Below are 13,493 nucleotides of genomic sequence, written 5' to 3'. Positions count from 1 at the left end.
GTCATCACATTAGGCTTAATCTAGGCAAATTACTTAATACTTTATTGAAGATCATAAGAAAACTCCACAATAAATAATGAAAAGGGTATGCAAAATCATTAGCCTCTGTTTGCAATACAGAAAATACATGTCAGTTCTGGACCAAAATAATTACATTGAAATATAAAAAGTGATAGGGAAGAATGAAAGGATTTGCAGTGACTGCTTTTGGTGGTCAGCTACAACGAACCAACAACCATCAGCTGTTTTGGAAAGTGTAGGTGGGTTTTAATTTGCAGATAAAGAATGTCTTCGGTAGTTTAAAAAAATATAAACTCTAAAAAAGCTTGTGAATCATATACAAAAGCAGCTGTCTGAGACCAAGGTTGAAAACCAGAAACTGTGTGTTAGCACCACCAGCAAGCACAGGTCCTGTGACTCATCTGCCCTTCTTTCTTGTGCAGAATGCAGACCTGACTGTTGCAGACATCATTTACAGGTATAAAAACCGGCCTGGAGTACAGGTTCCCTGTTGGGTAAAGTCTTAAGCCCTAAGAGGCACCAAGCAGTTACAAAGGCTGGGCAACCATCCAGATCACAAGTTCCGACGATATAATAAATCCCGTGTTGCCTTATCAACTTTTTGCTGGTAGTCCTCCAATTTGTCAAGTATTTTCTGGGACAGCTGTAGGAGAAAAGAAGGGAATCATTGGAGAATAGGTCAAGGACTGAAAAAGACTAAAGTTATCAATCATTTTGACTTCAGCAACCAGATTTCTCCTAATAAAGTTGTTAGCCATTGTGCTTCATTTAACCACCATTCAGTATAGGAGTCTGCTCTGTGACTCCACTGATATAACTGGACTTTTCTGCTATATACAATACTCCAACCCTGTTTCCCTAACGAATTTCTAAATATGCAAATCATACCAGTATTTTTAATAAAAGCTTTATTAGCTCTCTTCCCAGAACCAGAGAGGTTATATCTGATTTAACTAATCATCTCATAAAGGGATTTGGCAGCATGTGAAGGGCAATAAATGGCTTTTGCCCTTTCCTTAATCCTTGAGAACCAGAAAAGCAAGCTTTAAGGTGTAACTGCTAGTGCAAGGGCTTATATAAAATGCCCCAGGAGAGGATTTACTCACTGCAATGTTGTGACTGTTGGCACTGTTCTCTCCCAGAGCCTGCAGAAGCTGATCAATGGAAGAGTATGGGAGCCACACCATTGGAGCCGTTGCAGACAGTGGAAACTGAAAAGAAAAATACCTATTATTTGAAGAAAATCTGAGAAGTGGACCATTTCCTCTGGGTAGCTACTTCCACAGGATTCGATAACATGAAATGCTTTACTTGTTTTCACAACAAGAAATTGTGTGTGTAGGCATGCATGTGCGCACACACACGTGTGCACACGGTACATGACTGGAACCCCCCCATCTCTTTTCAACTGGGGAACTGGTCCTTTTCTTAGTTAAATCAAATGTATTTTTAAATTCATATCATCTTTTATCTTAAAGTAGGGCTAAGGCTGATTAGGGATAAACGCACTCAACAAAGCTCTTCTCTAAATTGTCAATGAACGATACTATTTCCAGTCTGAAATTTAGATGTAAATTATCTGAAAAAACTTTGGAAAAGGAAAGTGTGATAATACAGAATTAAAAGGAAATGCGGATACAAGCCCACCTCAATTCCAAAGTACTGATGTCCTTTTCCCAATACAGCATCCACGTATTCTGAAACCAAATCCACAGCTTCTTCCAAAAGGTCATAGTTTAAGTAGAGACGGAGCAACTCAGCAGCGTCAACCTTCTGTAAAAAGTTAGTGATTAAGAACATTTACCAATTTCCATCTTACCTGGGCATGGACCAAAGGATGCTGAGTGTCTGATTCCCTGGCATTTATACTTTTCATTACAAATAAACGAACACCTTGGTTTACTTCTCTTGGGATGAGGGTCAGATTCCCAAGAGCCCAGTTACCTCTGGGCACCCTGTGAGGCCCCTTCTGTTAAGTGGCCTTCCTCACCTGTTCTGTGATCTAAGACACATTTTAATTCTTTCCTACTTCGTTTCCACAGTAGTAAGTCAACAAACCTTCCCAGAAATGCTGAATACCAGAGATAACATAGTCACATTAATTCTCAGAAACATATGAATGACAAATGAGAAAGAAGTTAAAAGAATCACCAACTTTAAATGCTTGAATTACATTTCTATTTAACTCAGGGTGAGAGAAAAGTGATACAGCCTCAGTTTGGAAGGCCTATCCTAATTGTGTCAATTATGCTTTCTATATTCTGATTTGATCACAATCTTAACTTTTACCATCTTAGCTGCCTTCTCTACTTTCTAACTTAAAAAAACAGGTTAACTTTCTTGACCTTAAGCTTTATATTCTCTTTTCTTATTGTGCCCAATGTATTTCAGGTACAGTAGTTCTCAAACTTAGCATGCATCAAATCCAATCATGACCTTGTTAAAATATAGATCCTGGATCCCAACTCCAAGGTAATTTGATTCTGTAAGTCTGGGATGGAGCCCAGGAATCTATATTTTGAAGAAGCCCACCATCAAAATAATTTAATGCAGGTGGCCCAAGGACCCAATTTTGACAGAAACTGAAAGAAACACTGTTGTAGAATTTGAAAAGAATTCCACTCACTCCTGTGAATTTTTTGAGTAATGAATAGTGAATGCTGTGTTCCATATATACTCATTGTTCTAAATACATACTCATTGTTCAGTGAGCACACAAGCATGCATTAACTTAATCACCAACAGGGAGAACTTTAAATCTAAACACCCAGTACTTCACAGGACTGAAGTAAACTGTTTTTAGCTAAGACTAAGAAGCTGTAAGTATATAAGTCGGTATATTTCCATAAATTGTCACTCTATCTTTTCCTTTTTAATCATCTCATGAAGTTATTCAGGACGATAAAGACCAGATTCTTACTCTCTACAAGTTAAGATACCACTTACCTTATAACTGTTTATAAGCCAGTTAGGCAGAGGCACTCCATGAGACAAGAGCTTGTTGATTACACAGTGGTGATATAAGTTATTCTGGACTTTGTACTTTTCCAGGTAAGTTGATAATAGCCTCCATGCTTCATCTGTAGCACTTGATAAAAGGAGAAAGGACTTATGAGTTCCAGATTCTTAATAGATAATTATAGTACCATTCAAAACATGTATTTACATGGAAAAAATCTTTAGACACTCACAACAGAATTGATAATACAGCTAAATGACAACTAACATTATTAGGGCCAATGTGACTTAGGGGTGGTACTAGAAACTAGATGACTTGGATTCTTGTATTTCCCAATAACCACATATTAACTCAACTAAACAATTCACTTTACTTGTTTGTTCCAGATTTCTAAAACAAGGAAATTGGCTCAGACCACTATTTCCAAACCTGATCACGCATTAGAATCATGCAGTAGTTCTGATTTAGAAGATTAGGGTGATATCTTGTAATCTGTACTTTGATAGTAATTCTGGTGTTAATTTAGGGTTTGAAAAATAATGTCAGAGGACCTCAAGACTGTAAAATGCTATAATTCTCGAGTGCTAAGCTGCATAATACAAATTAGAAATGCAATTCAGGAAAGGGAAGTTTACTGAGGGTTAGGGTTGTTAGAGAAGGATTCTGAAGACGCTGAAGTGCATTCAGGTAGACACTGGGGAAGGATATGGAGGGTGAGCCCTTGCAGGGTTGGATGAGGACTAGGGCTGTACCTAGACTCCTTAGTGGTGATGACTGATGAGAGCTGATTGGCTGCTAGCCAGGCCCAGGCTTCTGCTTGGGCTGCCTCTCCTCCAAACTGCAATTTGATGCATCTGCAATGAAAATGGTTCCACACAGAGTAAATTAATTTGCTGAAAAGCACCACATTATTTTGCTACTGAAACTGGAGACGAGAGGACAACTTTAGCTCTGGTCTATTACTAAATTCACTCTGGGTACTGGCCCTTCCCTCTCCTCACAGCCACACAACTGGATGACCCACGAGGCCATTAATAAGTGTTGAGATTATTTACTTACAAGAGAAAATTGATGATGAAAAATTCTGATGGTGGGCTTCCCTGGTGGCGCAGTGGTTAAGAATCTGCCTGCCAATGCAGGGGACATGGGTTCGAGCCCTGGTCCGGGAAGATCCCACATGCCGCAGAGCAACTAAGCCCATGCGCCACAACTACTGAGCCTGCGCTCTAGAGCCTGGAAGCCACAACTACTGAGCCTACGTGCCACAACTACTGAAACCCATGCGCCTAGAGCCCATGCTCTGCAACAAGAGAAGTTACCGCAATGAGAAGCCCGCTCACTGCAACAAAGAGTAGCCCCTGCTTGCTGCAACTAGAGAGAAAGCCCGTGTGCAGCAAAGAAAACCCAACGCAGCCAGGAAAAAAAAAAAAAAAAAAATCTGATGGTTTATTTCTAACTCACAAACAACTTGACTAATATTTAGGTATAATGTAACTTCAATAAGAAGTACTTTTTAACAATGTTTGCAGGGGCCACTAGATGTCCTAAAGGATTGAAGAGAACATATGCCTTATCTAAATGTACACCACTATTTAACCCAGGTTATCTACTGTCATGTGGCCATGTGGGCTCAGGAATGCCAGATCTGATTTCTCAAAAGAAGCTATAAATCAAGATTAAAAAAAGAAAAAAATCATTGTGTGTATTACACAAAAACTGTTCTTTAAAGCAGGATTATAGGATACCTATAAGGTATAGGATATAGGTATCCTATACCTATAAGGTATAGGGTATGGCTCGTGTGACTACTGCTTCACACTAAGCAACAGTAGAGTATTTTTGCATTAGAAAATTAAGATTACAGAAAGAGAATTTCATACATACTTGAAAGCAAGTCCCTCAAAGACTGGCATTAAGGGAAGCTTAAAAGTCTGGCAGAGTGATATGGCAGTGTCAAAGAGGCCAGCCTGAACCAAGAGAGTGACCATCTCCTCTGCTGACGAACTTCCTGCGGAAATGGAAAAGAGCTATTTAGTGCACCCAATGGCATATGGAAATGAACTGAACCCAAAGACTGCTTCCTTGATGAATACCTCAGAATAACAACGACATGCTTTAATACCCATCTAGTATACTATGTCCACTGCCCGGCCCTAAAATATGCTGTTGGTGCTGAATGCCTACCTGCAACCGTGACTGCGGAGGGATCGTGCTGAGCTAGAGTGAGGCGAATGCGAGCCAAGGAACACTCTTTCTCCAGATCTTCTAGTTCCAGGATTTCAATTTGTCTAGTTGCTATAAGCCAAAGAAAAACATTTTCAATTCCCAAAGTACAAAGGAAGTGCCTATTAGACTAATTCAACCTGTCAATATCCACTAAAAATTAAGTAACATTCAGTTTTAATTTCATGAAGGTGGGGAGAAAACAAGGGGTTCAATAAAAGCTAACTTGAAAAATAAAGCAACATCCCAGTCTCACACCACAGCTGAGTCAAATCAAAGGACTCTAATGACAACAGCTGCAGATGAGGAGGCGCTTGCAAGGCCTTTCACAAATAATTTCAATTAACTCTTACAACTGTGAAACACTGCTATCTTTATCAGTAAGAAAGGAGCATGCCCAAAGTGAGAGGCAGGATTAAAACCAACTGTGCCCGACTCTAGAGCCCAGGCTCTTTGAGGAAGGAAATCATGCCTCCATGGTAATACCAAAGGAGCCTGATAAAAAAACCTTTGGTACTGAGCTGATTTAAAAACAACAAACAACAAATGCGTGCACACAACACACACACACACACACACACACACTCTCTCTCTCTCTCTCTCTCTCTTTTTAAGCATTTTCATTTCCCATACAGGCATACAAAGTTTTCAAAGAGCTACCAGACAATCTTTAGCACAATACTGAAAATAAACTACCAAGAAGGAACTTTACAATATTTTAATAATATAACTACCACACATATACAATACACTACAATATAATTATACATAGTATTACAACTACTATCCAAAAAATAAATATAAATAATACTACTATAACAATATAATTGCTCCTCAACAAAGAATCAGCATGAGATCCCTGACTCACTTGGGGCAGCTGTGCATTCTCCATCATGATTCCTCTTAGGGGATGCTCCAGGGCGATCATACTGAAAAGACAAAACAATAGATATAACTGTGAAAAATTAGGGTTTTTTAAAAAAATTAATTTTATTTTTTGGCTGCATCGTGTGGCATGTGGGATCTTAGTTCCCTGACCAGGGATTGAACTCGTGCCCCTGTGGTGGAAGTACGGAGTCTTAACCACTGGACCGCTGGGGAAGTCCCTTAAAAATGAGTATTTTATTTTCATATCATTTTTTTGTCTGTGTGGGAACTTCTATTTTTTTATTATTATTTTTAGATGTTGGGGGTAGGAGTTTATTAATTTATTTATTTTTGCTGTGTTGGGTCTTCGTTTCTGTGCGAGGGCTTTCTCTAGTTGCGGCAAGCGGGGGCCACTCTTCATCGCGGTGCGCGGGCCTCTCACTATCGCGGCCTCTCTTGCTGCGGAGCACAGGCTCCAGACACACAGGCTCAGTAGTTGTGGCTCACGGGCCTAGTTGCTCCGTGGCACGTGGGATCTTCCCAGACCAGGGCTCGAACCCGTGTCCCCTGCACTGGCAGGCGGAGTCTTAACCACTGCGCCACCAGGGAAGCCCCTCATTATTAATATATACCCTTTTTTTTTTCATTAACTATGATCCAGAGCTTTCAGGCTTAAATTCTCTCACCGTAAATTATGTTTATTTCAACTAGCACAGCTCTTCTCACAAAAGTTCTGTAACTACTAGACAAAGAAATGGAGTTGTTTGCCAACTTGGCTCACTTAGCTAAAATATGTTACTGAGTCCAAGGACACAGATTTGATCTCCATATAAACCACTTGACTTTCCTTGGTTTCAGAGTTACATTCTCTACCCATAACCCTGGGAAAAAGCATAGTACATTCAGGAACTATACAATACAAGTAGCTGGGAGTATATGACCCCATCAGCATGACCAAAAAAAACACCTCACGGTTCACCTCCCCTAAAATAGTAACAATAGATTAAATTAACAAAAATGAATGAAATAAAAGCAGCTACCATTTACTGAGCACTTTCTGCAGGCCAGGGACTGTCACTGTTCTAAGCACTCTACATGAATTATCTCATTTAATACCCAAACAATCCTATAAGGTAGACATTATTATCATCATCCCTATTTTATCCAAGAGGCTAACTGGACAGTAAAAGATTAAGTAATTTGCCTGAAGTTAGGTTGTCTAACTCCAAAACCACACTGTAATACTTATTCCGACAATAATTCTGAACTTGGAAACTAAAGGGGTAGTAACGTATAACAAATGAATTGCTACAAAAATATATTAAGTCCACAAATATCCCAGTGGAAATTTTAAATGAAATGAAGCAAAATGAGGTAATAGTTTTCAAAGGACCAAACCAAATAAATTAAATGATCCCCAAATTCCAAGATGGAAAGTTTTCATACCACTGCACCAGATGCTGGCTGAACAATCCACGCGTATTCTGGGCGAATAAGGCGCAAACAATTAATAGCAGCCAGATAACAGTTGCCTTGCTTCTCAAGTCCCCGGAGAGTTCGAACCTCTCTGCCAAGACGCATTCCGTACTCATACATCACTGTGCCAGCTATGAGGCAATAATAGATATTACAATTTCAAAAATGTATCTCTTTAGAGACACACAGAGAGTTTGTTACACTTATCAAACATTAACATTTAAAACAAAATTGAGTTTAACTTAAAACCACAAAAAATCATGTGCTGGTGAGAATGTGGAAAAACTGGAACCCTTGTGTAGTGCTGCAGGAAATGTAAACTGGTATAGCCACTATGGAAAACAGTACGGCAATTCTTCAAAAAATTAAAAATAGAATTACCTTATAATTAATCAATTCCACTTTTGGGTATATACCCCCCCCGAAAAAAAACAAAACTGAAAGCAGAGTCTTGAAGGATTATTTGTACATCCTTGTTCCTAGCAGTATTATTCACAACAGGCAAAAGATGGAAACATCCAAGTTTCCAGAAAAATGTGATATATCCATACAATGGAATATTATAAATTCTGACACTTGCTACAACATGGATGAACCCTAAAGACTTTATGCTAAGTGAAATAAGTCTGTCACAAAAGTCAAATACTATATGATTCTGGTAGCCAAATTTATAGACAGAGAATAGAATGGTGGTTGCCAGGGGATGGGGGAGGAGGAAATGGGAAGTTGTTGTTTAAGGAGTATAGTTTCCATTTTGCAAGATGAAAAGAATTCTGGAGATTGGTTACGCAGTAATGTGAAGGTACTTAGCACTACTAAATACTTAAAAATGGTTAAGATAGTAAAGTTTATGTATATGTACTTCACCACCACCACCACCAAAAAAAAAAAAAAAATCCCCCAAACATCTAAAATGTTACTTTTGATGTTTAGATACTACATTCCCAGACAGTACAGAGAACTAGTCTCAGCCATATTGTCACCTATTCCCCACCCAGGATTTGGGTGTTCTGTCCAAATCATACTCTTTTTTTTTTTTTTGGCTGTGCCATGTGGCATGTGGAATCTTAGTTCTCCGACCAGGGACTGAACCTGCATCCACTGCATTGGAAGTGTGGAGTCTTAACCACTGGACCACCAGGGAAGTCCCCCAAGATCACACTCTTATTTATTTATTTTTTTTAAAAAATAAATTTATTTATTTTTATTTTTGTCTGCATTTGGTCTTTGTTGCTGCGTGCGGGCTTTCTCTAGTTGCGGCAAGCAGGGGCTACTCTTCGTTGCAGTACGTGGGCTTCTCACTGCAGTGGCTTCTCTTGTTGTGGAGCACAGGCTCTAGGCGTGCCGGCTTCAGTAGTTCTGGCACGTGGGCTCAGTAGTTGTGGCTCACGGGCTCTAGAGTGCAGGCTCAGTAGTTGTGGTGCATGGGCTTAGCCACTCCACGGCATGTGGGATCTTCTAAGACCAGGGCTCGAACCTATATCCCCTGCATTGGTGGGTGGATTCTTAACCACTGCTCCACCAGGGAAGTCCCAGAATCTTATTTTTATAATGCTTTAGTTACATAGGTTGAATGAAATATTGAAAAAACACTGTTCTGAGACAGCATGGGACTCCAGAAACTAAACAGATTTTAAAATTCCCTGTCAGTTTCCAAATCAAATCAAACTATTTTTCATCTCAACAAATATTTTTGAGTGCCTGCAATATGTAAGACAGTTTGTCAGAAAAACAGCCTTGCTCCAGAAAGACCTGAACGTTAATCTAGCTAAACTGGTCTTAATCAGGTTGATGTAATAGATGTTGTCATTGTGAAAGCAGTAATAGATCTTGAATCATCTATTTTTCCTTTCTTGTATTATTCAAAGAATATGCAGGACTTCCCTGGTGGCGCAGTGGTTAAGAATCTAACTGCCAATGCAGGGGACACGTGTTTGAGCCCTGGTCCGGGAAGATCCACATGACAAAGAGCAACTTATTCCATGAGCCACAACTACTGAGCCTGCGTGACACAACTACTGAAGCCCATGCGCCTAGAGCCCAAGCTCCGCAATAAGAGAAGCCACTGGAATGAGAAGCCCACGCATTGCAATGAAGAGTAGCCCCTGCTCGCCGCAACTAGAGAAAGCCTGCAGAGCAATGAAGACCCAACGCAGCCAAAAATAAATAAATAAATTTATTTAAAAAAAAGAAAAAGAATATGCAAACATATTTTACCATTAGGAATATTAAGAACATGCCTATGAATTACTTCCATCCATTCTTTCCAATGAAAATGAGTAAGAAACCTAATAAAAAATTTTGAGTGAAAATGGTATAAAAATGTTAGAGGTTCCAAAGGGTAACCACAATGGTTATCTTGTAAAATATGATCTTAAAACAGATATGTAATCCCTTTATTTTAGCTGACCTGATAACGACTTCACTGTCATCATACAAATCCAAATTTAGAAACATTCTACAAAAATGACTGGCCTTTCTTCTTCAAATATATCAATGTCATCAAAGGCAAAGTAAAGCTAAAAGAATGCTCCAGATTAAAGGACTAAACAGGACAATTAAATGCAAGATGTGATCCTAGATCAGTGGGTGAGGACAGTATGGGAGAAATGTACTATTAAAAAAAATCATTGGTCTTCCCTGGTGGTGCAGTGGTTAAGGATCTGCCTGCCAATGCAGGGGATACGGGGTCGGGCCCTGCCCCGGGAAGGTTCCATATGCCGTGGAGCAACTAAGCCCATGCACCACAACTACTGAGCCTGCACTCTGAAGCCTGCGAGCCACAACTACTGAGCCCCGCACGTCTAGAGTCTGTGCTCTGCAGCAAGAGAAGCCACCACAATGAGAGGCCCGCACTCGGCAACAAAGAGTAGCCCCTGCTCGTCACAGCTAAAGAATGCCTGTGCACAGCAACGAGGACCCAACACAGCCAAAAATAAATAAATTTTTTAAAAAACCCATTATGTTTGGCAATATTTAAATATGAATAGCACATCAGATAAGAGCACCACATTTACATTTAATTCACAAAATTAGTTACATGTTCTCAATTTGATAATTGTATTGAGGTTATATAAGGAAATGTCCTTGAGATGCAAGTATTTATGTACTGAGACATGATGTCCACAACTTACTCTCAAAAGGATCAGCAAAAATAAGAGAAAAGAAAGGCCAATAACAAAATGGTACAGGAACTTAAAACCAGCCACAAGAATTCAAAGTGCCCTTAGTGAAATAACATTTCTTTTAAAATTAGATGGAATGGACTTCCCTGGTGGCCCAGTGGTTAAGAATCCGCCTGCCAATGCAGGGGACACGGGTTCGAGCTCTGGTCGGGCAAGATCCCACATGCTGCAGAGCAACTAAGCCAGTGCACCACAACTACTGAGCCTGCACTCTAGAGCCTTTGAGCCACAACTACTGAGCCCGTGCACCACAACTAATGAAGCCTGCACGCCTAGAGCCCATGTTCTGCAACAAGAGAAGCCACCGCAGTGAGAAGCCTGAACACCACAATGAAGAGTAGCCCCTGCTCACCACACCTAGAGAAAGCCCGTGGGCAGCAATAAAGACCCAATGCAGGCAAAAAAAAAAAAAAAAAATATATATATATATATATATATAAAATAATAATAGTAAAAAATAAAATTAGATGGAAGATACACACAGAATGCGATCTAACTAGAAATGCCTCAAGAATGTTCTAGGATGGGAGAAGTGCCTTTTTTTTTTTTGGCCGCACCGAGTGGCTCGTGGGGATCTTAGGGATTGAAACTGCACCCTCGGCAGTGAAAGCGGGGAGTCCTAACCAGTGGACCACCAGGGAATTCAAGAGAAGTGCCTATCTTTAGGGCTTACAGGTAATCCACAAAAAGGTGAAGCTAACCTTGAACTTAAACATAAGTTCCCCAAATGTCTGTAGAGAACACTTGTCCAATGGTAAAAATAAGGTAAAAATTACTAAGTCAAACATAATATTTTTTGTAAAACACGATACAACTGATAAGGTTGCCTCCACAAAGACTGTATGCTTCAACTGCTCACCCTTCCGGTAATTGTGACGATAGATGTGAAAGGCATACAGAAGCTCATAGTAATTGTGAGTCATAAGGTCCACAGCTCTCGCACGTGATTCAATTATTCCCACAACCTAAAGGAGGCGATCAGATATCAAAGTTAGTAGCCAGCATAACAACCACCACAGCTGTGTCCAGTCATCAGTGGATAAATAAAATTACCTCATTATGCAGATTCACATAGGGAAACTCTACAAGATCCTGTAGCTGGGAGCGTTCACAAAGAACTACCACCAGCTGCCGTAAACAATCTAACTGTCTAGAAGGAAGGAAAGTGATACGAGGGTAAATTTTCTTAGTGGATTACACAGGGCTGGTAAATTGCCTCCTCTAAATAAGACTGTGAGATTGATTACCTGCTGGAATCAGGAATTTGGGTTAAGGCTTCATATGCGTGGCTATTGTGACCTAAATCCAAATGATGTTTGAAAATGCATGTCCTTAAAGTAGCCTAAGTATCAAACATAGGGAAAAAAAGAACAATAGAAATTAAAACACCACATCCACGATAAACCTCAAGGGCAATAACTAGATTACAGTTAGTCCTTACCTGACTTTTCCAGTCATCACCTGCTTCAGTTATTGCTGATGTAGCCAACTGAATAACCAGTTCAGGCAACCCAACAACATCAAGCAGACGCAAAACCTAAGGGGAAATAGAAGAAATTTCCATTAATATTAACATGGTATAGTGCACTTCAAATTGGAATACGATTTAAAATCAATTAGAAAGATAAGTAGGTAAGATAAAGATTAAATCAAAGGTGCCGACAATAAGATGGACAAGAGTATTTGGTTAATATTTAAGATTTTCCTTTAGATTCTACTGTTAAATAAGACACCTGTGTAAAACCCTTTATTGGTCTTTTCTGTGCACAGCTGTACCCTCAGTGTTTAGTACGTAATAGGTTATCAGTAAATGTTTGTTGAATGAGCAAATATAATTTCACTACTAACTGTTCCTACTAACTGTTTAGGGCATAGATGAATTTAAAGCCTAGTAAATTAGCACCATAGCCTTGTAAAAACACTAAAGGGAATACATTAATATTTGACATAACCCATTTCTAATACAACATAGGATAGTGCTCTTTAAACTTTTTTGATTGTCCACCCTATTAAGAATGTCTGAGTACACTCCCCAGACATCTACTTATACTATATACACACATTTCTAAAAAATATGTATAATAACACTTTCAAAATAGAAATTTCTTAAAGATGAAGATAAAGGTAGTTTAAAAATTATTATTTGTAGTTATTAGTACTTACTGATTATTTGTTTTTTCCATCTTATTAGCAGTATAAAAACATCTTTTTCTTCTGGATGCTTACAGTTTTTTTTTTCTTAAGGTTATACTTTTTTTTTTTTTTTTTTTTTTTTTTTTTGCAGTACGCGGGCCTCTCACTGTTGTGGCCTCTCCCGTTGCAGAGCACAGGCTCCGGACGCACAGGCTCAGCGGCCATGGCTCACGGGCCTAGCCGCTCCGTGACATGTGGGATCTTCCCAGACCAGGGCACGAACCCATGTCCCCTGCATCGGCAGGCAGACTCAACCACTGCGCCACCAGGGAAGCCCCCTGAGTTGACATTTTAATTCAAGGTACACTTAGTTAGATTTTAAAGTGGCATTCTTGAAAAGTTCAATTATTCCTGGCTGATTCTCAGACCTGATTATAGGCTGTCACTGTTTTTACCTTGCAATGTGGTTGATGAAGAGCCTATATCAAAAGTAGAAGTGCCAGCCCTATCTTATCCTCATTTGTTCGTATGTACTTTGTTAATATTATATTCAATCTGGCTGCTTCACAGGAATTTTTTTTGGCCACACCACGCATGGGATGTGGGATCTTAGTTCCCCAACCAGGGAT

General features: G+C 39.5%; 1 protein-coding gene across 1 annotated transcript in view; it reads right to left on the bottom strand.

The window, feature by feature from the left end:
- Positions 1-574: 574 nt before the first annotated feature.
- The window catches only part of NUP160 (nucleoporin 160), a gene marked incomplete at its 3' end in the record, with an annotated part of 51,583 nt that continues 38,664 nt past the window's right edge, over positions 575-13,493 (bottom strand). Inside the window, exons 24-36 of the mRNA XM_079709252.1 lie at positions 12,173-12,268; positions 11,979-12,073; positions 11,785-11,881; positions 11,591-11,696; positions 7,517-7,677; positions 6,072-6,132; positions 5,165-5,275; positions 4,865-4,988; positions 3,733-3,834; positions 2,968-3,109; positions 1,669-1,794; positions 1,128-1,232; positions 575-664 (exon numbers count right to left, since the gene is read on the bottom strand). Of these exons, the coding sequence (XP_079565378.1) occupies positions 575-664; positions 1,128-1,232; positions 1,669-1,794; positions 2,968-3,109; positions 3,733-3,834; positions 4,865-4,988; positions 5,165-5,275; positions 6,072-6,132; positions 7,517-7,677; positions 11,591-11,696; positions 11,785-11,881; positions 11,979-12,073; positions 12,173-12,268 (1,416 nt within the window). The remainder of the gene's footprint in view (positions 665-1,127; positions 1,233-1,668; positions 1,795-2,967; positions 3,110-3,732; positions 3,835-4,864; positions 4,989-5,164; positions 5,276-6,071; positions 6,133-7,516; positions 7,678-11,590; positions 11,697-11,784; positions 11,882-11,978; positions 12,074-12,172; positions 12,269-13,493) is intronic.

The sequence above is a fragment of the Hyperoodon ampullatus genome (assembly GCF_949752795.1).
Source record: "Hyperoodon ampullatus genome assembly, chromosome: 7".
Lineage (NCBI taxonomy): Eukaryota > Metazoa > Chordata > Mammalia > Artiodactyla > Ziphiidae > Hyperoodon > Hyperoodon ampullatus.
The sequence above is the reverse complement of the archived record's forward strand: the minus strand, read 5'-3'. Positions and strand labels throughout refer to the sequence as shown.